At 46.4% G+C, this 23,188-nt stretch overlaps 1 protein-coding gene across 1 annotated transcript in view; it reads right to left on the bottom strand.

The window, feature by feature from the left end:
- Window positions 1-23,188, bottom strand: part of LOC115168882 (protein bassoon) — a 170,208-nt gene that overhangs the window by 81,268 nt on the left and 65,752 nt on the right. Inside the window, exon 3 of the mRNA XM_029724407.1 lies at window positions 17,878-19,539. Within this exon, the coding sequence (XP_029580267.1) occupies window positions 17,878-19,539 (1,662 nt within the window). The remainder of the gene's footprint in view (window positions 1-17,877; window positions 19,540-23,188) is intronic.

The following is a 23,188-nucleotide window of genomic DNA, read 5'->3' on the forward strand; positions in this document are numbered from 1 at the left end:
GGACAGTGAGTCTGAGTCACACACTGAGAACGACCCTCCCTCTACCACTTGCAGTCTGCCTGACCCATGCAGGGCACTCACCTCAGTCGTATGGAACTCTGAATGGACACTGAATCCTGAGTTTAGAATGGGTAATAAATAGGATAAAAGTTGATTTAGGGTATGTGTAAGGTTATAGGATGTTATAAGGATATAGGATGGTTATAAGGACATAGGATTGTATAAGAATATAGCATGGTATAAGGATATAGGTAGGTATAAAGATAAAGCAGGGTATAATGACATAGGATGAGTATAAGGATATATATTTTTTTTCACCTTTATTTAACCAGGTAGGCTAGTTGAGAACAAGTTCTCATTTACAACTGCGACCTGGCCAAGATAAAGCAAAGCAGTGCGACACAAACAACAACACAGAGTTACACATGGAATAAACAAGCGTACAGTCAATAACACAATAGAAAAAAAAGAAAGTCTATATACAGTGTGAGCAAATGGCGTGAGGAGGTAAGGTAATAAATAGGCCATAATAGCAAGTAATTAAAATTTAGCAAAATGAACACTGGAGTGATAGATGTGCAAATGATGATGTGCAAGTAGAAATACTGGTGTGCAATAGAGCAGAAAAGTAAATAAAAACAATATGGGGATGAGGTAGGTAGATTGGATGGGCTATTTACAGATGGGCTATGTACAGCTGCAGCGATCGGTTAGCTGCTCGGATAGCTGATGTTTAAAGTTAGTGAGGGAAATATAAGTCTCCAGTTTCAGCGATTTTTGCAATTCATTCCAGTCATTGGCAGCAGAGAACTGGAAGGAAAGGCGGCCAAAGGGGGTGTTGGCTTTATGGATGACCAGTGAGATATACCTGCTGGAGAGCGCGCTATGGGTGGGTGTTGTTATCGTGACCAGTGAGCTGAGATAAGGCGGAGCTTTACCTAGCAAAGACTTATAGATGACCTGGAGCCAGTGGGTCTGGCGACAAATATGTAGCGAGGGCCAGCCGACTAGAGCATACAGGTCGCAGTGGTGGGTAATATATGGGGCTTTGGTGACAAAACGGATGGCACTGTGATAGGCTGCATCCAGTTTGCTGAGTAGAGTGTTGGAAGCTATTTTGTAAATGACATTGCCGAAGTCGAGGATCGGTAGGATAGTCAGTTTTACTAGGGTATGTTTGGCAGCGTGAGTGAAGGAGGCGTTGTTGCGGAATAGAAAGCCGATTCTAGATTTAATTTTGGATTGGAGATGTTTAATATGAGTCTAGAAGGAGAGTTTACAGTCGAGCCAGAAACCTAGGTATTTGTAGTTGTCCACATATTCTAAGTCAGAACCATCCAGAGTAGTGATGCTGGACAGGCGGGCGGGTGCGAGCAGCGAACGGTTGAAAAGCATGCATTTAGTTTTACTAGTATTTAAGAGCAGTTGGAAGCCACGGAAGGAGTGTTGTATGGCATTGAAGCTTGTTTGGAGGTTTGTTAACACAGTGTCCAAAGAAGGGCCAGATGTACACAGAATGGTGTCGTCTGCGTAGAGGTGGATCAGGGAATCACCAGCAGCAAGAGCGACATCGTTGATATATACAGAGAAAAGAGTTGTCCCAAGAATTGAACCCTGTAGCACCCCCGTAGAGACTGCCAGAGGTCCAGACAACAGGCCCTCCGATTTGACACACTGAACTCTGTCTGAGAAGTAGTTGGTGAACCACGCCAGGCAGTCATTAGAGAAACCAAGGCTGTTGAGTCTGCCGATAAGAATACTGTGATTGACAGATTCGAAAGCCTTGGCCAGGTCGATGAAGACGGCTGCACAGTACAATCTTTTATCAATGGCGGTTATGATATCGTTTAGTACCTTGCGTGGCTGAGGTGCACCTGTGACCAGCTCATAAAACGGATTGCACAGCGGAGAAGGTATGGTGGGATTCTAAATGGTCAGTGATCTGTTTATTAACTTGGCTTTCGAAGACTTTAGAAAGGCAGAGCAGGATGGATATAGGTCTATAACAGTGTGGGTCTAGAGTGTCTCCCCCTTTGAAGAGGTGGATGACCGCGGCAGCTTTGCAATCTTTAGGGATCTCGGACGATACGAAAGAGAGGTTGAACAGACTGGTAATAGGGGTGCAAAAATGGCGGCAGATAATTTTAGAAAGAGAGGGTCCAGATTGTCTAGCCCAGCTGATTTGTACAGGTCCAGGTTTTGCAACTCTTTCAGAACATCTGCTATCTGGATTTGGGTGAATGAGAAGCTAGGGAGGATTGGGCAAATAGCTGTGGGGGGTGCGGAGCTGTTGGCCGGGGTTGGGGTAGCCAGGAGGAAAGCATGGCCAGCCGTAGAGAAATGCTTATTGAAATTCTTGATTATCATGGATTTATCGATGGTGACAGTGTTACCTAGTCTCAGTGCAGTGGGCAGCTGTGAGGAGGTACTCTTGTTCTCCATGGACTTTACAGTGTCCCAAAACCTTTTGGAGTCAGAGCTACAGGATGCAAATTTCTGTTTGAAAAAGTTAGCCTTTGCTTTCCTGACTGACTGTGTGTACTGGTTCCTGACTTCCCTGAAAAGTTGCATATCGCGGGGACAATTTAATGCTATTGCAGTCCACCACAGGATGTTTTTGTGCTGGTCGAGGGCAGTTAGGTCTGGAGTGAACCAAGGGCTATATCTGTTCTTAGTTCTACATTTTTTGAAAGGGGCATGCTTATTTAAGATGGTGAGGAAATTACTTTTAAAGAACGACCAGGCATCCTCGACTGATGGGATGAGGTCAATATCCTTCCAGGATACCCGGGCCAGGTCGATTAGAAAGGTGTGCTCGCAGAAGTGTTTTAGGGAGCGTTTGACAGTGATGAGGGGTGGTCATTTGACCGCGGACCCATACCGGATGCAGGCAATGAGGCAGTGATCGCTGAGATCCTGATTGAAAACAGCAGAGGTGTATTTGGAGGGCAAGTTGGTCAGGATGATATCTATGAGGGTTCCCATGTTTACGGATTTTGGGTTGTACCTGGTGGGTTCCTTGATCATTTGTGTGAGATTGAGGGCATCTAGCTTAGGTTGTAGGACTGCCGGGGTGTTAAGCATATCCCAGTTTAGGTCACCTAACAGAACGAACTCTGAAGATAGATGAGGGGCAATCAATTCACATATGGTGTCCAGGGCACAGCTGGGAGCTGAGGGGGGGTCTATAACAGGTGGCAACAGTGAGAGACTTATTTCTGGAGAGATACATTTTTAAAATTAGAAGCTTGAACTGTTTGGGCATAGACCTGGAAAGTATGATAAAGGATGGTATAAGGATATAGGATGGTATAAGGATATGGAATGGGAATAAGCATATAGGATGGGTATAAGGATATAGAATGAGTATAAGGATATAGGTTGGTATAAGGATATAGGATGGGCATAAGGTTATGGAATGGGTATAAGCATATAGGTATAGACGCGCCTGAAAAAGATTAGTAGCTCATGCATATTCATGAGGCTGCCACCTTATTTTTGTTCTCGTACTCTTCCAAACGTTTATCTTGCATATCAAACCACTGATAAACTTTCCCCAACTCAATCATTCTGCAATCGGAACACATAATAAATGTCACCCAATTATCTCACTCTGCACAGTCTTGTGTGTGTGTGTGAGAGAGAGAGAGAGAGAGAGAGAGAGAGAGAGAGAGAGCGGAAATGAAAAGGCATTTGAAGCAAGGCAGAAGTCTCTTTCTCGTCACTCTCTTTGTTGGGACAGTGAGAGAATTAGGCCTAATAATTAGCTAATGCTTACTGTAGTTCAGTGATACACACCAACACAAACACACACACACACACACACACTGGACTTAAGCGCCTCTCTCAGTCAGTCTTCTTTACATTCTTTACAAGCCCAGCCATGAATGTGACAGCTGTCCACCACTTCCTGCTAGTCTATTTCCAGCCTCTTTGTGACAGGGCGTTCAAATAGGACAGGGGTTCTATCAGCGCTTTCATCACACACACACACACACACACACACACACACACACACACACACACACACACACACACACACACACACACACACACACACACACACACACACACACACACACACACACACACACACAGGTGCCGGAGAGCAGGATTGCACACATTAAACACGCACAGTTATTAGCACACACACAAACTCATTAGCACGGTCACACGCAGATGCACACACACTCTAACACGCAAGATGGATTAGTCATCCATAATGGTAATTATTACATACATACATACTGTAGACACAATTCACATATACAGTGCCTTCGGAAAGTTTTCAGACCCCTTGACTTTTTCCACATTTAGTTACGTTACAGCCTTATTCTAAAATTGATTAAATAAATAAAAAATCCTCAGCAATCTACACACAATACCCAATAATGACAAAGCAAAAATAGGTTTTTCGAATTTTTTGCAAATGTATCAAACCTAAAAAACATAAATATTTTATTTACATAAGGATTCAGACTCTTTGCTATGAGACTCAAAATTTAGTTCAGGTGCATCCTGTTTCCATTGATCATCCTTGAGATTGGAGTCCACCTGTGGTAAATTAAATTGATTGGACATGATTTGGTAAGGCACACAACTGTCTATAAAGGTTCCACAGTTGATAGTGCATGTCACAGCAAAAACCAAGCCATGAGGTCAACGGAATTGTCCGTAGAGCTCTGAGACAGGATTGTGTTGAGGCACAGATCTGGGGAAGGGTATAAAAAATGTCTGCAGCATGTAAGGTCCCCAAGAACACAATGCCCTCCATCATTCTTAAATGGAAGAAGTTTGGAACCACCAAGACTCTTCCTAGAGCTGGCCGCCTGGCCAAACTGAGCAATATGGGGAAAGTGGCTTTGGTCAGGGAGGTGACGAAGAACCCGATGGTCACTCTGACAGAGCTCCAGAGTTCCTCTGTGGAGATGGGAGAACCTTCCAGAAGGACAACCATCTTGGCAGCACTCCACCAATCATGCCTTTATGGTAGACTGGCCAGACCGAAACCACTCCTCAGTAAAAGGCACATGACAGCCAGCTTGGAATTTGCCAAAAGGCACCTAAAGATTCTCTTGTCTGATGAAACCAAGATTGAACTCTTTTGCATGAATGCCAAGCGTCATGTCTGGAGGAAACCTGGCACCATCCCAACGGTGAAGCATGGTGGTGGCAGCATCACGCTGTGAGGATGTTTTTCAGCAGCAGGGACTGGGAGACTAGTCAGGATCAAGGCAAAGATGAACGGAGCAAAATACAGAGAGATCCTTGATGAAAACCTGCTCCAGAGCACCCAGGACCTCAAACCCGGCGAAGGTTCACCTACCAACAAGACAACAACCCTAAGCACACAGCCAAGACAACGTAGGAGTGGCTTCGGGACAAGTCTCTGAATGTCCTTGAGTGGCCCAACCAGAGCCCGGACAAACATCTCTGGAGAGACCTGAAAATAGTTGTGTAGCAACGCTCCCCATACAACCTAACAGAGCTGGAGAGGATCTGCAGAGAAGAATTGAAGAAACTCCCCAAATACAGGTGTGCCAAGCTTGTAGCATCATACCCAAGAAGACTCGAGGCTGTCGTTGTTGCCAAAGGTGCTTCAACAAAGTACTGAGTAAAGGGTCTGAATACTTATGTGAAGGTCATATTTTAGTTTTTATTTTATTTAAAATCATCAAAAATGTATAGAAACCTGTTTTGGGGTATTGTGTGTAGATTGATGAGAACATTTTTGAGATGTTTTATTTTTTAATAGATTTTAGAATGAGGCTGTAATGTGGAAAAAATGTGGAAAAAGTCAAGGGGTCTGAATACTTTCCGAAGGCACTATATGTGTGTCACGCTCTGACCTTAGAGATCCTTTTAATTCTCTATTTGGTTAGGTCAGGGTGTGACTAGGGTGGGCAATCTAGTTTTTCTATTTCTTTGTTGGCCTGGTATGGTTCCCAATCAGAGGCAGCTGTCTATCGTTGTCTCTGATTGGGGATCATACGTAGGCAGCTTTTTTCCACCTTTAGTTTGTGGGATCTTGTTTTTGGTACTGTGCTGTGTAGCCCTACTAGACGTTACGTTTTGTATTTGTTGTTTTTCGGTGTTCATTTATTGAATTAAAATGTACGCCTACCACGCTGCACCTTGGTCCGATCCTTCCATTGACGAGCGTAACAGAAGATCCCACCACAAACGAACCAAGTTGCGTGGCCAGGAGGAGCAGGGATCCTGGGCACGGGAGAGAAGGGAGTGGAGGACTTCCTGGACGTGGGAGGAGATCATGGCAGGAGACGAGAGCCTGCCATGGAAGCAGGCGGAGGCAGCGAAGGAGGATCAACGACGACTCCGAGGTTCGCAACCACGACGGAAGCCCGAGAGGCAGCCCCCAAATTGTTTTTTTTTGGGGTGGGCACACGGGTGGTTGGCGGAGCCAGGGTTTAAACCAGAGCCAACTCACCATACTTAGCGTGGGGAGCGTGTGACCGGGCAGGCACCATGTTTTGCGGTGATACGCACTGTGTCTCCAGTGCGCATCCACAGCCCGGTGCGTGCTGTGCCAGCTCCCCGCACTTGCCGTGTGAAAATGGGCATCTGTCCAGGACGGGTGGTGCCGGCTCTACGCTCCAGACCTCCAGTGCGCCTCCACGGCCCAGTATATCCTGTGCCAGCCATACGTACTGTGTCTCCAGTGCGCCTCCACGGCCCAGTATATCCTGTGCCGGCCATACGTACTGTGTCTCCAGTGCGCCTCCACGGCCCAGTATATCCTGTGCCGGCCATACGTACTGTGTCTCCAGTGCGCCTCCACGGCCCAGTATATCCTGTGCCGGCCATACGTACTGTGTCTCCAGTGCGCCTCCACAGCCCAGTATATCCTGTGCCGGCCATACGTACTGTGTCTCCAGTGCGCCTTCACAGCCCAGTGCGTCCTGTGCCAGCTCCCCGCACTTGCAGTGCGAAGGTGGTCCTTTGTCCAGGACGCGTTGTGCCAGCTCTATGCTCCAGACCTCCAGTGCGTCTCCACGGTCCAGTATATCCTGTGCCAGCTCTATGCACCCGGCCTCCAGTGTGTGTCTCCAACCTGGTACGTCCTGTGCCTGCTCCACGCACGAAGCCTCCAGTGATGATCCATGGCCCGAAGCCTCCAGTGATGATCCATGGCCCGAAGCCTCCAGTGATGACCCATGGCCCGGAGCCTCCAGTGATGACCCATGGCCCGAAGCCTCCAGTGATGATCCATGGCCCGAAGCCTCCAGTGATGATCCATGGCCCGGAGCCTCCAGTGATGATCCATGGCCCGAAGCCTCCAGTGATGATCCATGGCCGAAGCCTCCAGTGATGATCCATGGCCCGGAGCCTCCAGTGATGATCCATGGCCCGAAGCATCCAGTGATGATCCATGGCCCGAAGCCTCCAGTGATGATCCATGGCCCGGAGCCTCCAGTGAGGATCCATGTCCCAGAGCCTCCAGAGACGATCCAAGGTCCGGAGTCTCCAGCGACGGTCTGCAGTCCAGAGACTCCAGCGACGATCTGCAGTCCAGAGCCTCCAGCGACGGTCGGCAGTCCAGAGCCTCCAGCGACGGTCGGCAGTCCAGAGCCTCCAGCGACGGTCTGCAGTCCAGAGCCTCCAGCGACGGTCGGCAGTCCAGAGCCTCCAGCGACGGTCTGCGGTCCAGAGCCTCCAGCGACAGTCTGCAATCTAGAGCCTCCAGCGGGGGTTCCCAGTCCAGAGCCTCATGCGAAGGTTCCCGGTTCGATTCCTCCGGCGATGATTCACGATCCGGAGCTTCCGTTTTGTATTTTTTTCCGTTTTGTTCCGTTTTGTATTTGTTGTTTTTCTGTGTTCATTTATTAAATTAAAATGTATGCCTACCACGCTGCACCTTGGTCCGATCCGTCCATCGACGAGCGTAACAATGTGTGTATGTGTCTCTCTACGTGTGTGTCTCTCTCTCTCTGTGTGTCTGTGTGGGCCCAGCAAGCGTAGAGCCTGCAGCTCTGCAAGCAGAGAACACACACACACACAGATTGGAGGGTTGATTGAAGAGTGCATGGAAAGAGTAGTGAGACGCATCTGGACATTGTGAATTACTGAGTTCTCAACAGCAAAATGTATGAGAAGGACAACTCTAATCTGTGAGTGAGAACCAGAGAAAGAGAGAGATCCCCTATCTGGCCAATCAAGCAGTGACATTAATCAATTAACCAATCAACCAGGAAATACTGCTAATCAAGCCATATGACCTCCCATTTCAGTATGACTCGGATTAAGTACTCAGAGAATTAAATAGAACACTAGAGTACAGACTATATTTTAGTAGGAGAATAGAGTATATTAAATTAGGAGAATATAGTATATTATAGTAGGAGAATAGAGTATATTTTAGTTGGAGAATATAGTATATTATAGTAGGAGAATAGAGTATAATATAGTAGGAGAATAGAGTATATTATAGTAGAAGAATAGAGTATATTATATTAGGAGAATAGAGTATAATATAGTAGGAGAATAGAGTATATTATATTAGGAGAATATAGTATAATATAGTAGAAGAATAGAGTATATTATAGTAGGAGAATAGAGTATATTATAGTAGGAGAATAGAGTATGTTATAGTAGGAGAATAGAGTATATTATAGTAGGAGAATAGAGTATGTTATAGTAGGAGAATAGAGTATATTATAGTAGGAGAATAGAGTATGTTATAGTAGGAGAATAGAGTATAATATAGTAGGAGAATAGAGTATATTATAGTAGGAGAATAGAGTATATTATAGTAGGAGAATAGAGTATGTTATAGTAGGAGAATAGAGTATATTATAGTAGGAGAATAGAGTATATTATAGTAGGAGAATAGAGTATATTATAGTAGGAGAATAGAGTATGTTATAGTAGGAGAATAGAGTATAATATAGTAGGAGAATAGAGTATATTATAGTAGGAGAATAGAGTATAATATAGTAGGAGAATATGTATCTCTATTTGAGCATCCCTGCCCTAACCCTGATACACCTGGACTCTAGTCTCTAAATATAAAATACAAATAATGGCCTCAATTAAGGAATGAGTCCTGGTCAAAAGTAGTGCACTTCATAGGGAATAGGGTGACATTTGAGACGCAGCCATGGAGATAAGCCATTTGACGTCAGTAAAGCTGATAAACATTATGAAATAGCAGAATAGCATATGCCCTATTATTAGCCTTGCTAACCCACATACAGATAATAAGACTAACCAATAATCTCTGTGGTATAACCTGACCTCTCTGTCCACCCCTGCCTTCATCCCAGCAGGCACACACACACACACACACACACACACACACACACACACACACACACACACACACACACACACACACACACACACACACACACACGCACACACACGCACACACACACACGCACACACACAGACAGGTGAGTGAGAGACAGACTAATTGTTAGGACACCTACGATGGCAGCCGTGAAGTACTATGTGACAAACAAGACACTTCCTGGACGTTGAACAGTTTTTCTTTGCGTCCCATAATTCCCCCCACCTGTAGTGCCCTTCCCCAGGGCAACTTAATGACTGAAGAACGATTAAACATTTTATCTGTCATTCAAGTTGGATGAATTTAGTCCAATCAGCCACATATAGGTTGCGTCACAATTGGCACCCTATTCCCTATATGTGACAGCCTGGCCCAACGGGAACATGTTGAAAAATACTAAATACTTTTTTTACAGATTACAAAAATCATACACTGTGATTGGAGGAAGAATGGGAAAGCATGGGAAGCATGGAAAAGTTGATAAAGTTGTTATCACACTTAGGAGACAAGTAGGAGAAAATGCCCTTGAAATATTTTGTTGACTGCTAGAGAGCTCTTCTTTGTTTATGCCCATTCAGCATCATTCACACCCTCTTAAGCCCCAGAGATGGACGTCTGAAATGCCTTCAAAACCGTCCACTAGTGGCAACAGTGAGAGCTATTACCGGTTTGTGGCGGGGAATGGCAGATGGGCGTAATCCCATGACTCTGGATCAGAAGGTTGCGTGTTTGACCCCAGTGGTGGACACTGTTTTTGTTGTTATTGTTTTAACCCTATCCCAAACCTTAACCCTTACCTTAACCACTTGGAATGAGTGCCTAAAGTTAACCCTTAACTTCAAAATTTGACTTTTGGAGAAATGGAACGATACAGAGCAGCAGGAGCAACCTAGAGTGTCAAAAACTTTTTGAAATTTGACGTTTGAAGAAACATGAATAAACATCTAATTAGGCAGTGAGACTGTGAGAGCTTGTTGCTTAAGCCATAGAGCCACCCACCTCGTTAAGAATTCCCTTGTAACTGCATGGCCAACCGTCAGCATTGTCAACCCCCTCCATGAGCTCTTTTTTTTACGGCCTAATGTGAAGTAGGAACTAGCATCATCTGCCCCCGTTGGGCTGGCATATCACATATAGTGCACTTGTAAAGCCTCTCACAGTCGTTGGTATGTATTTTGTTACCTGTACCTGACCACTAACACAATTTCTAAGAATGTAGAATTGACTATTATCTGACAAAAAAAGTATCACTAGGTGTATGTCGCTCGTCACTACTTCACAGGAGAGCCATTTAAACAAACGTGTTTTTTCATCATCATGCATTTTTTGGCAGAAATGCCATCTGGAACATGTGCCTTAATAACAAACTTGTATGCCAACTGTAAATATGAATACAATTGTTAAATTACGAGCCTAGTTTGTTTAGTCACGGAAAAAGAAGGCAACCTTCCAGTTACCCATGATTGGCTGAGATAATGAGTGGACTGGACATGCCGAGAGATGAGTTCAGATTGGTCTGCCATGTAGTACGCTTCTGTCTATAACATGCGCTGGTCAGTATGTGTAGGTAATCCTTTATAACGCAGCTTTTTTGAAAGAACTAATGTTACGTGTATGATCTGTGTAGTAATATCATTTGTATCTCAGAGCCATTCGTATTGCTACAGTAGTTGCTTTGCTAGTAACCTGATTGGTTAGCTAACTGCAGATTCATGCAGGGTAGTAACGTTATGAGTTGGGATTATGGTTCATTGTTTAGCTAGCTAGCTACATGTCTAAACAAAAGATTCCTATGCAAGTAAGTATTTCAATATAATGTTCATGATGTCACTGCGACAACTGTTGATAGACGTAGCTGGTAAATTCATTCTGGCTATCTACTCTGATTTCAGAGCACTCTCATCTGAGTGTACCAGAGCGCAGAATAACTGACGAATTTATGAACGCTCAACACCCATTGAATAGGGCCGGTGTAAGTAAATGTTGGCAAAAAAGTGTAATAAATTGTTGCTAGCAGCACAGTTGCAGTCACCAACGCTCTGGATAACATAAAGACAGCCTAACCTGCTCAGCCAGGGCGAGAAAAATTATCAGAGTGAGCTGTTCTCTCATTTGTGCCTGGAAGTAGCTAGCAAGCTTGCAAACGTTAGCCAGTTAGCTTGGGTGTTTTTAAAAATATATATATTTTTTTATTTCACCTTTATTTAACCAGGTAGGCTAGTTGAGAACAAGTTCTCATTTGCAACTGCGACCTGGCCAAGATAAAGCATAGCAATTTGACACATACAACAACACAGAGTTACACATGGAATAAACAAAACATACAGTCAATAATACAGTAGAACAAAAGAAAACAAAAGTCTATATACAGTGAGTGCAAATGAGGCAAGTTAAGGCAATAAATAGGCCATGGTGGCAAAGTAATTACAATATAGCAATTAAACACTGGAATGGTAGATGTGCAGAAGATGAATGTGCAAGTAGAGATACTGGGGTGCAAAGGAGCAAGATAAATAAATAAATACAGTATGGGGATGAGGTAGGTAGATAGATGGGTTGTTTACAGATGGGCTATGTACAGGTGCAGTGATCTGTGAGCTCCTCTGACAGCTGGTGCTTAAAGCTAGGGAGGGAGAGATGAGTCTCCAGCTTCAGAGATTTTTGCAGTTCGTTCCAGTCATTGGCAGCAGAGAACTGGAAGGAAAGGCGGCCAAAGGAGGAATTGGCTTTGGGGGTGACCAGTGAGATATACCTGCTGGAGCGCATGCTACGAGTGGGTGCTGCTATGGTGACCAGTGAGCTGAGATAAGGCGGGGCTTTACCTAGCAGAGACTTGTAGATAACCTGTAGCCAGTGGATTTGGTGACGAGTATGAAGCGAGGGCCAACCAACGAGAGCGTACAGGTCGCAATGGTGGGTAGTGTATGGGGCTTTGGTGACAAAACGGATGGCACTGTGATAGACTGCATCCAGTTTGTTGAGTAGAGTGTTGGAGGCTATTTTATAGATGACTATATGATTATAGATTTTATAGGTTGACTGCGGTTGTTAGGTCAGAACGCTCGGATCAACCCTACTCCTTGGCCAGAGCGTCCACTGTGCGCTCTGAACACTCCGAGAGCGAAACACTCTGAATTTACAAACGGACAATCTGACAACGCTCTGAGTTTACGAATGCCCAGAGCACACTCTGGCACTCCAGATTAAATGCACAAACACAGCCCTGGTATAAACCAGCCTTTAGTCTTGAAATCTTTGGTTGTTTAGTACATGGCCTCATGTGAATCCTTAAAGAAATGGATGGGGGGCCTCCTGAGTGGCACAGTGGTCTAAGGCACTGCACTCCAGATCCGGATTCGATCCCAGGCTATGTCGCAGCCTGCTGCAACAGGGAGACCCATGAGGCGGCACACAGCGTCGTCCGGGGATGTCCTTGTCACATCGCGCTCTAGCGACTCCTGTGGCGGGCCAGGCCCATGCATGTTGACATGGTTGCCAGTTGTACGGTGTTTCCTCCGACACATTGGTGCAGCTGGCTTCTGGGTTAAGCGAGCAGTTTGTCAAGAAGCAGTGCAGCTTGGCAGGGTCGTGTTTCGGAGGACGCATGGCTCTCGACCTTCGCCTCTCCCGAGTCCGTATGGGAGTTGCAGCGATGGGACTAGACTGTAACTACCAATTGGGGAGAATTAAAAAATAAAATATAAAAAAAAGAGATGGGTGTGGCTAAGGCTTAAGGGGGTGTTAATGATGTTGAATGGGTATAGACAAAGAGGAGCTCTCCAGTAGATGTACCAAAACATTCAAGGGCAATTTTCTCAAAAGTGAGGTTACAAGTTTATCAACTTCCAAAGCAGAATTACTTTCCCATTTTTCCTCAACTGTAGTGTATGATATACACATTTCTATCTCTAAGTGTCTACTTTTATTCAATGTAAAAAACACAATTTCAAATGTTGCTACATAAGACCGAATCTAGCTGGTCGGTCACAAATAAAACACCTTTAAAAAAATATGCATTTCACATATCTGTGCTGCACTAAAAGGTTTATTGTTGCCTGAGAGTTGATGAAAATGACAGTGTAATGTGATGTTTCTCATTTCAGCATGAAGTGAAGGGTTGCATTGGGAGCGACTCAGACATATTTGATAACGAGAGGGCAGTATGCTACAAGGTCTGATGAGTCAGTTGGTGTGTGTGTTTCTCTGTGTGTGTGCGCATAAGTGTGCACTTGTACTGTATGCATGCATGTGCGTATGCAGGCCTGCTTTTATGCTGCCTGCAAAAGTGTGTGTGAAACACAGTGTGTCATCATTCTAGTCCCTCTGGATGACCAGCGCTGGCTGAGATGCCACTGTCCCATCCTCCCTGTCCTCTGTGTTATTTTCTTTCATTCCCTTTCATGTTTCATTACAGGCTGCATGGGAGAAGGCTGGGTGCTGGATCAACCACGTCTCCACTGAGCTCCACTGAACTACACTCAGCTCCACTGTGCTCCACTGAGCCACACTGAGCCCCACTCAGCTCCGCTGAGCCCCGCTGAGCCCCGCTGAGCCACGCTGAGCCACGCTGAGCCACACTGAGCCACACTGAGCCACACTGAGCCCCACTGAGCCACACTGAGCCCCACTGAGCCACACTGAGCCACACTGAGCCCCACTGAGCCCCACTGAGCCCCACTGAGCCCCACTGAGCCACACTGAGCCCCACTGAGCCACACTGAGCCCCACTGAGCCACACTGAGCCCCACTGAGCCCCACTGAGCCCCACTGAGCTCCACTGAGCCACACTGAGCCACACTGAGCCACACTGAGCTACACTGAGCCCCGCTGAGCCACGCTGAGCCCCGCTGAGCCACGCTGAACGCCGCTGAGCCCCGCTGAGCCCCGCTGAGCCCCGCTGAGCCACGCTGAGCCCCGCTGAGCCCCGCTGAGCCACGCTGAGCCACGCTGAGCCACGCTGAGCCACGCTGAGCCACACTGAGCCACACTGAGCCCCACTGAGCCCCACTGAGCCACACTGAGCCACACTGAGCTACACTGAGCCACACTGAGCCACACTGAGCCCCACTGAGCCCCACTGAGCCACACTGAGCCCCACTGAGCCACACTGAGCCCCACTCAGCCCCACTGAGCCACACTGAGCCACACTGAGCCACACTGAGCCCCACTGCCTCTTAGGCCACTTTGTGGTAGAGAAAGGTTCCCATCTGAATTAATTTACAATGAATCCTGCTCTGTCAGGGGCGCAGAGAGAGCAGGAGAGGGGAGGTTTTTTTCAATCTCATAAGAGGGTACAGGAGAAAAGAGAAGATGTTGGTGAGGAAAGGGAAACGATGAAAAGCTCCACAGTGAGAGAAATCCCACATGGTGAACGTTTAGAAACATTTGTTACATTGCGATCTACTTCTGTCAGTTCATAACAACACAGCATAAGACACATTTCCCAAGTGAATGAGCAAAGGATTTCACAATCTCCCCATGTATTAAATCAATCTGGAAAGACATGGAGTGAAGACCATGTGAACACCCTGTAGCTAATCCTAGTATTCTCTCTCTGTATCTCTCTCTCCATCTATGTCTACTTTTCTCTCTCTCTGTCCACAGAGTATTTTCAGCACTGAAACGCTACCTAGCATTGAGCAGCCCACAACCCACTGCTCTCATCTGTATATCATTATTAAGCCTGGAATGGGAGGATTCAGGATGAAATGTAGGAGGATGCCAGGACTTTGGCCATTGGTTGAGATAAAGTGCATGTCGGTAGGGAACACATTTTGTTTAGTGACATGCATTTGAGGGAACTGAAAAAAGAAGGGGCAGAGAGAGAAGAAGAGTGCTTAATTAATAATTCAGAGGATGTGCTTTATAAATAGTGAGAGATTAAATATGTAGAGGAGCACAGAGTACTGTACCCTCACTACCCTCCAGACCTGGATTCAAACACTATTTGAAATAGTTTATCTGAGCTTGATTGAGCTGTCCTGGCACAATGGAACCAATGGAGTAGTCACAATGATGAAAACTGCCGATCTGGTACTCCGGACAGACTAGAGGAAATGCAAAAAACATTTGGTCTGCTACCCTCCACAGCCCTCCCAAGATCTAGCTAGCTGAGTAGGAGAACCCAACCCAGCAGGGAAAAGTCAACAGGTTTTGTTTTGTTCCCCCCAGCCTCCCATTCTTTAGTTTATCCTGAGACACTGCTTTGGACGTCATACGTATTCTCTCTCTCTCTCTCTCTCTCTCTTGCTCACTCTCTCTCTCTCTCTCTCTCTCTCTCTCTCTCTCTCTCTCACTCTCTCTCTCTCTCTCTCTCTCTCTCTCTCTTGCTCTCTCTCTCTCTCTTGCTCACTCTCTCTCTCTCTCTCTCTCTCGCTCTCTCTCTCGCGCTCTCTCTCTCTCGCTCTCTCTCTCGCTCTCTCTCTCGCATCTTTTCACATCTCATCCCTTCCTCTACCCTCTCTCCCTCCCCCTTGTTGTTGTGGTCCCCCAGCAGCTCTCCCTCTGGACTCGCCCCGCCACGTGACCCAGCTATAGCGTGCTCTTTTCAGAGTCTCCTCCACAGCCTGGCTCTCCATCCTTTTCAGGCGTGCTGCGGAGCCCGCAGGCCATGACAGGCCTCTCTTCTACTGACAGCCAGCCTACTGAAGGTTCTGCAGTGGCCCGTTACTCTTGAAAGCTTCCTGCCCTCCTTTGTTTGAAGCATAAATTGAGCCGACATTCAGCAAACAGCCTCTGCCCCTTTCTTTCTGTGCGCCTCTAACAGTTTGAATGGGCTGGGATTCCTCTTGGTGTATATTACTTGATTCAATGCATCTTGGTCCCCCACGCAGTCACCAAGGCTGTACTCTGGAATCTATTTATAGCCCGGCCATTATCTGTAGTTCTGACTGGAGGGATGAACATACAATACAATACTGGCTCTGGCATTGACCCACATTCCCCACAGACCCTTGGCTAGCACCATGCTAACTCTATGATCTGCAACACTTACTGTTGGATCAAAAGGAGCATTGATTTCATGAAATAATCTGAATAATGTAAATAATGAAGTTATTTCAAGGTAATATTTAGGATGCAATTGTGCTAAATAATTTTATATAGATGTACGAAATCACAAAGGCCAATATTAGGTGAATATGATCACGTTTCAGAGAGGCAACCTGAGAATAGCGGTAGCTAATGATATCTCACAAGCCGTCCCTGGCCCTCATATTTCACAAAGCTATCCATCACCAAAACACGGCCAGTAGGTTTGACTGAATTCAAACCCAGGGACATAAATGCCACTTTATGGTTTCTTCTATGTTGCTCCTGCTAGGCTGTGAGTCCAGTGTCAGCGTGGAGGATTAAAAACACCCACTGATTGGTACACTGCAACAGCACCACTTTACATTCTGGTCACACTCACAGATGAAAGTCTGAGCCTCCTTGAATCATAAGGGCTGAATTATAGTGGGAAATACATCTCCCATCTCCGAGCCTTTAATTGGCAACCTACAAATATGCACAATGTTGATTTACTCAACGTTTTTCCCAGCCTCCTCAACGTCCATTAAGGAGGATTTCTGACCTGGATCTCTGCAGAGGGAGAGAATATAATATAAACGAATCCTAGTTCTTATCCTCACCAATTTGGTCAACATCTCATCTAACATCCGTTTATGGACGATTTACTAAAGTATTTAGGACGATGAGGAGAGATTTCACCTCTGTATTGCCTACCAAATAAACGAGTAATATAGAATATAGAGGTTGTTTCCGGGACACAGATTAAGCATTGTCCTGGACCAAAAAGAAAGCTCAATGGAGAATCTCCATCAAAAAATGCTTTTAGGTCCAGGAGTATAGCTACTATTGGCCATGATTTACTCCCGAAAATCATCGTCAAAAAGAGAAGCCGCCTACCAGGCAGGTACAGTACAACCACACAAGTCCTAGAGACTGAACATGTGGATGGTTTTACTAAGACATTCAACAGCTTCCTCTACTGTGTCCGTCCATCTACTTTCATCCCTTGCTCCAGCCCTTCACTCCACCGTTAAATCTGTAGTATGAGCATGCAGTGTTCTCAAGGTCTTTGTGCTTACATATAGAAAAAGGTGTGAGAGGGAAAAAGGGCCTGCTTTGGAGAGTTTTATTATCAGTAAACGGAACAATTCTATTGAATACAAAATTCAGATGTTTTGTGTTCCCCACGCTCCCCTTTTGACCAGGTATTCTGAAAGAACCACTCGCCAAAATGGAAGAACTGCCTCTATCGATTGGGAAGGCGAAATAATAAGTTCTGAATTGTTGCGAGGCAGACATGGTGGCATGCTAAGACACTTTTAGGTGTGATTACTGTAAAGAATTGAGCGAGCTGCATTACTCACAACGTAATGACAAACAGGAGCACAGGCCTCAGTGAAGGATCAAGGACAATAAGAGGGATAGAGAGAGAGAGAGAGAGAGAGAGAGAGGGATAAAGAGTGAGAGGTAGGGAGAGAGAGAAAAAAAGGGAGAGGGAGATAGAAACATATAGAAAGAGAGATGAACTGTATGTGAAAAAGGAAAGTCTTGCTTACCTCCAGGTGAGGCGCGGGGTTGAATCCACATAGGTTGCAGACCTGAGTGTGGCACTGGGTGCAGGAGTTGTAGCTAGGCGGCTCAGTGGTGCTGCCGATGTTGAGCTCCGTCTTACACAAGGGGCAGTTGACTTTGGGCGTCTCGGGCTCCACCGGCTTGGGAACAGGCTCCTGTCTGGCCGGCTGCTGCTGCTGCTGTTGCTGTTGTTGCTGTGGTCCTTTCTGATGATGCACAGGTGATTGCTGCTGTTGGGGTGCTTTCTGAGTTGATGTATGTGGGCCACCCATTTGTGGAGCATACGGGCCACCAATCTGAGTTGGTGTGTGGGGTCCACCCATTTGCGGTACATGAGGGCCACCCATTTGGGGTGCTTGCGGGCCACCCATCTGGGGTGCTTGCGGGCCACCCATCGGGGGTGCATGAGGGCCACCCATCTGGGGTGCTTGCGGGCCACCCATCTGGGGAGCATGAGGGCCACCCATCTGTGGTGCATGGGGGCCACCCGTCTGGAATGGTTTGGCACCAGGAGGTCCTTGTTGTTTGTTGGAAGGCCCACCCCTGGCAGGGGAGGGCTGGGTGGATGGCGTCCCTGAGAGGGGGTCCACAGAGGCCAGGGTGCTGGCTGCCTGGTTGAGGAGCGATGCACCAAAGCCAAACAGTTTGGTCAGGCCATCCTGGGGCGGTTGCCCCTGGGGAGCGGCGGGCCGATGGGAAGGCGACGAGCCGGCGCTGGCAGCCTGGCGGCCGCCCTGGTGCAGCGGGGAGCCTCGGCCCAGGTCTGGCTGGGAGGGAGCCTTGGCCATGCCCACCAGGGGGACTGCCCCAGGATGGGGGATCCGGGGCTGGCCGGGACCTCCAGGCCCTCTCTGGCCATATGGGATGTGCTGGGGGGAGCTTGTCGTTGACCCGGGCAGGGAGGCAGAGCCGGGTATAGGGTGTCTCTGTAGGCCAGGGGAGGGCTGTGGCTGATGCTGAGCTTGGGGTTTGGACTGAGGCTGGTGCTGGGGCTGGGATTGACCATAGGGCTGGGATTGACCATATGGCTGGGGCTGAGGTTGGCTTTGGCCGTAGGGCTGTTGCTGAGGCTGGGATTCACCATAGGGCTGGGATTGACCATATGGCTGAGGCTGAGTTTGGCTGTAGGGCTGTTGTTTGGGCTGGGATTGACCATAGGGCTGTTGCTGGGGCTGGGAATGGCCATAGGTCTGGGATTGACCATGTGGCTGGGGCTGAGTTTGGTTGTAGGGCTGATGCTGAGGCTGGGATTGACCACAGGGCTGGGGCTGAGTTTTGCCAAAGGACTGGGGCTGGGACTGACCATAGAGCTGGGCCTGGGATTGGGATTGGCTATAGGGCTGGGACTGGGATTGACCATAGGGCTGGGCCTGGGGCTGGGATTGACCATAGGGCTGGGATTGACCGTAGAGTTGGTGCTGGGGCTGGGAGTGGGGTTTTGACTGTGGTGGGGGCTGGGCCTGGGGCTGAGGCTGGGGTTTTGGCTGGGCTGCTGGCTGAGCTGGCTGAACAGGTGGTGGCTGGACTATGGGTTTGGCTTGGTGGGATGGAGAGTGGATCTGCTGCTGGCTCTTGGAGCGTGGGGTGGTCATGTCAATGCCCAAGGCCCTCTGCATCTGGCAGTTGAGACAGAGCCACTCCTGGACCTAGGGAAGACAAACAAGAGAAAAGAGTTTGTTAACAACACAATTACACCGATTAATTTCTCCTCTTTCATATTTTATAATGAAACAAGTAACTGGGCCACTCAAGGACATTCAGAGACTTGTCCTGAAGCCACTCTTGCGTTCTCTTTGCTGATGTGCTTAAAGTCATTGTCCTGTTGGAAGGGAACCTTCACCCCAGTCTGAGGTCCTGAGCTCTGTGGAGCAGGTTTTCATCAAGGATCTCTCTGTACTTTGCTCTGTTCATCTTTCCATTGATGCTGACAAGTCTCCCAGTCCCTGCCACTGAAAAACATCCCCATCAGCATGATGCTGCCACCACCATGCTTCACCGTAGGAATGGTGCCAGGTTTCCTCCAGACGTGACGCTTGGCATTCAGGCCAAAGAGTTCAATCTTGGTTTCATCAGACCAGAGAATCTTGTCTCTCATGGTCTGAGAGTCCTTTAGGTGCCTTTTGGCAAACTCAAAGCGGGCTGTCATGTGCCTATCACTGAGGAGTAGCTTCCGTCTGGCCTGATTGGTGGAGTGCTGCAGTGACGGTTGTCCTTCTGGAAGGTTCTCCCATCTCCACAGAGGAACTCTGGAGCTCTGTCAGAGTGACCATTGGGTTCTTGGTCACCTCCTGACCAAGGTCCTTCTCCCCCGATTTCTCAGTTTGGCAGGGTGCCAGCTCGAGGAAGATTCTTGGTGGTTCCAAACTTAATCCATTTAACATTTTACATTTACATTTTAGTCATTTAGCAGGCGCTCTTATCCAGAGTAGTGAATGCATACATTTCAAACATTTCAAACATTTTGTTTTTCTTTTTTTGGTCCAGGAGTATAGCTACTATTGGTCATGATTTACTCCCGAGTGGATGCCACTGTGTCCCGGAAACAACCGCTATATTTCTTGGACCTAAAAGCATTTTTTGATGGAGATTCTCCATTGAGCTTTCTTTTTGGTCCAGGACAATGCTTAACCTTAGCCTTCCCTGTAGCTCAGTTGGTAGAGCATGGTGTTTGCAATGCGAGGGTTGTGGGTTCGATTCCCACGGGGGGCCAGCACAGAAAAAAAAAAAATGTAGGAAATGTATGCATTCACTACTGTGAGTTGCTCTGGATAAGAGTGTCTGCTAAATTACTAAAATGTAAATGTAAACCTGTTGTGGTATAGGGGGCAGTATTGTCACGGCCGGATAAAAACATACCCGATTTAATCTGGTTACTACTCCTGCCCAGGAACTAGAATATGCATATACTTAGTAGATTTGGATAGAAAACACTCTAAAGTTTCTAAAACTGTTTGAATGGTGTCTGTGAGTATAACAGAACTCATATGGCAGGCCAAAACCTGAGAAGATTCCATACAGGAAGTGCCCTGTCTGACAATTTGTTGTCCTTCTGTTGCATCTCTATCAAAAATACAGCATCTGTGCTGTAACGTGACACTTTCTAAGGCTTCCATTGGCTCTCTAAAGCTGCCAGAAAGTGTAATGGGGTGTCTGCTGTCTCTGGGCAAAGTACATCAGCAGAGTTTGTAAGTGGTCAGCCTGGGGACAGTGAGACTGAGATGTGTGGTCACGAGACTTCTCCATGTTTTTCTTTCTCTCTCTGAATGAATATAATGTTGCCCGGTTGGAATATTATCGCTATTTTACGAGAAAAGTACCATAAAAATTGATTTTAAACCGCATTTGACATGCTTCTAAGTACGGTAATGGAATATTTTGAATTTTTCTATCCTTCGGATAGTGACCTGAACGCACAAAAAAAACGGCGGTATTTGGACATAACTATGGATTATTTGGAACCAAAACAACATTTGTTGTTGAAGTAGAAGTCCTGGGAGTGCATTCTGACGAAGAACAGCAAAGGTAATCCAATTTTTCTAATAGTAATTCTAAGTTTAGGTTGTCCCAAACTTGGTGTGTGTCAAATTAGCTAGCCGTGATGGCCGAGCTATGTACTCAGAATATTGCAAAATGTGCTTTCGCCGAAAAGCTATTTTAAAATCTGACACCGCGATTGCATAAAGGAGTTCTTTATCTATAATTCTTAAAATAATTGTTATGTATTTTGTGAACGTTAATCGTGAGTAATTTAGTAAATTCACTGGAAGTTTGCGGTGGGTATGCTAGTTCTGAACATCACATGCTAATGTAAAAAGCAGTTTTTTGATATAAATATGAACTTGATTGAACAAAACATGCATGTATTGTATAACATAATGACCTAGGAGTGTCATCTGATGAAGATCATCAAAGGTTAGTGCTGCATTTAGCTGTGGTTTTGTTTTTTGTTTCATATATGCATGCTTTGAAAATGGCTGTGTGATTATTTTTGGCAGGGTACTCTCCTGACATAATCTAATGTTTTGCTTTCGCTGTAAAGCCTTTTTGAAATGGGACAATGTGTTTTTAGATTAACGAGAGTCTTGTCTTTAAAATGGTGTAAAATAGTCATATGTTTGAGAAATTGAAGTTATAGCATTTTTTATGTATTTGTATTTCGCGCCACGCTATTCCACTGGCTGTTGACTAGGTGGGACGCATCTCCATCAAAAAGAGAAGCCGCCTACAAAAATGGCCATGCATGTTGTAGCTGGGACCCTTGGGATTGCAAATCAGAGGAAGATTTTCAAAAAGTAAGTGAATATTTAATCGCTATTTGTGGGGTGCCGTCCTTAAACAATCGCATGGCATGCTTTCGCTGTAAAGCCTATTGAAAATCGGACAATGCAGTTAGATTAACAAGAATTTAAGCTTTTAACCGATATAAGACACTTGTATTTACCTAGATGTTTAATATCCATAATTTTTACGATTATTTATTTGAATTGCGCGCCCTGCAATTTCACCAGAAGTTGTCGACAGGTGTCCCGCTTGCAGGACGCCTTGAGCTCCTCATGCTTTTTGCCTGGTCCCAGATCTGTATGTGTGTTTACCGTAGCCAAATGGTCTGACTATCGTAGTTGGCAAAATCACATACAAATCTGGGACCAGGCAACTCATCCTCTGCACACACACATGCAAACACATATGCACAAACACGCATGCACCTACGTACATCCTCACACACACACACACACACACACACACACACACACACACACACACACACACACACACACACACACACACACCCCACACTTTGTGTCCTGACTGTCAGTCATTAATCCAGGGGGTCACTTTAAACTAATCAAACTAATCCAGTGGTAATCCTTTTCCCCCTGTGTTCTGTCTCTCCATCTCTCCACAGTCTCTCTCTGTCTCTCCACCAACTGAATGGAGGGATGGAAGACGGAGGTGTTCTGTTCTAATCATCCAAGGCCTTATCAGAGCATCTCAGCCCATCTCTATGCGCCCACTCATCACTCCTCCAGAGCAGTGCAGCAGCGTGAGGGAGTACTCAAGTGCTCTAATTTAATCTGTCATTAATTACTGGGAGAGCGGGGGGCAGTGGGGAGGTCAGCCCAGGAACTAGGAACTCTACTAAGGACTAAGAGGATAGATGAGAGACACAGCCAGACAAGGGTGATGCTATAGATAACTTTGGAGTTGGAGTTGTTATATCAGAGATGTTGTTGTTTGAGAATTGCAAGTCTCTTTTTTGATGGTAGTGTGTCTAAAGCTATTAGCTGTATACAT

This window comes from Salmo trutta, chromosome 30, assembly GCF_901001165.1.
Source record: "Salmo trutta chromosome 30, fSalTru1.1, whole genome shotgun sequence".
NCBI lineage: Eukaryota > Metazoa > Chordata > Actinopteri > Salmoniformes > Salmonidae > Salmo > Salmo trutta.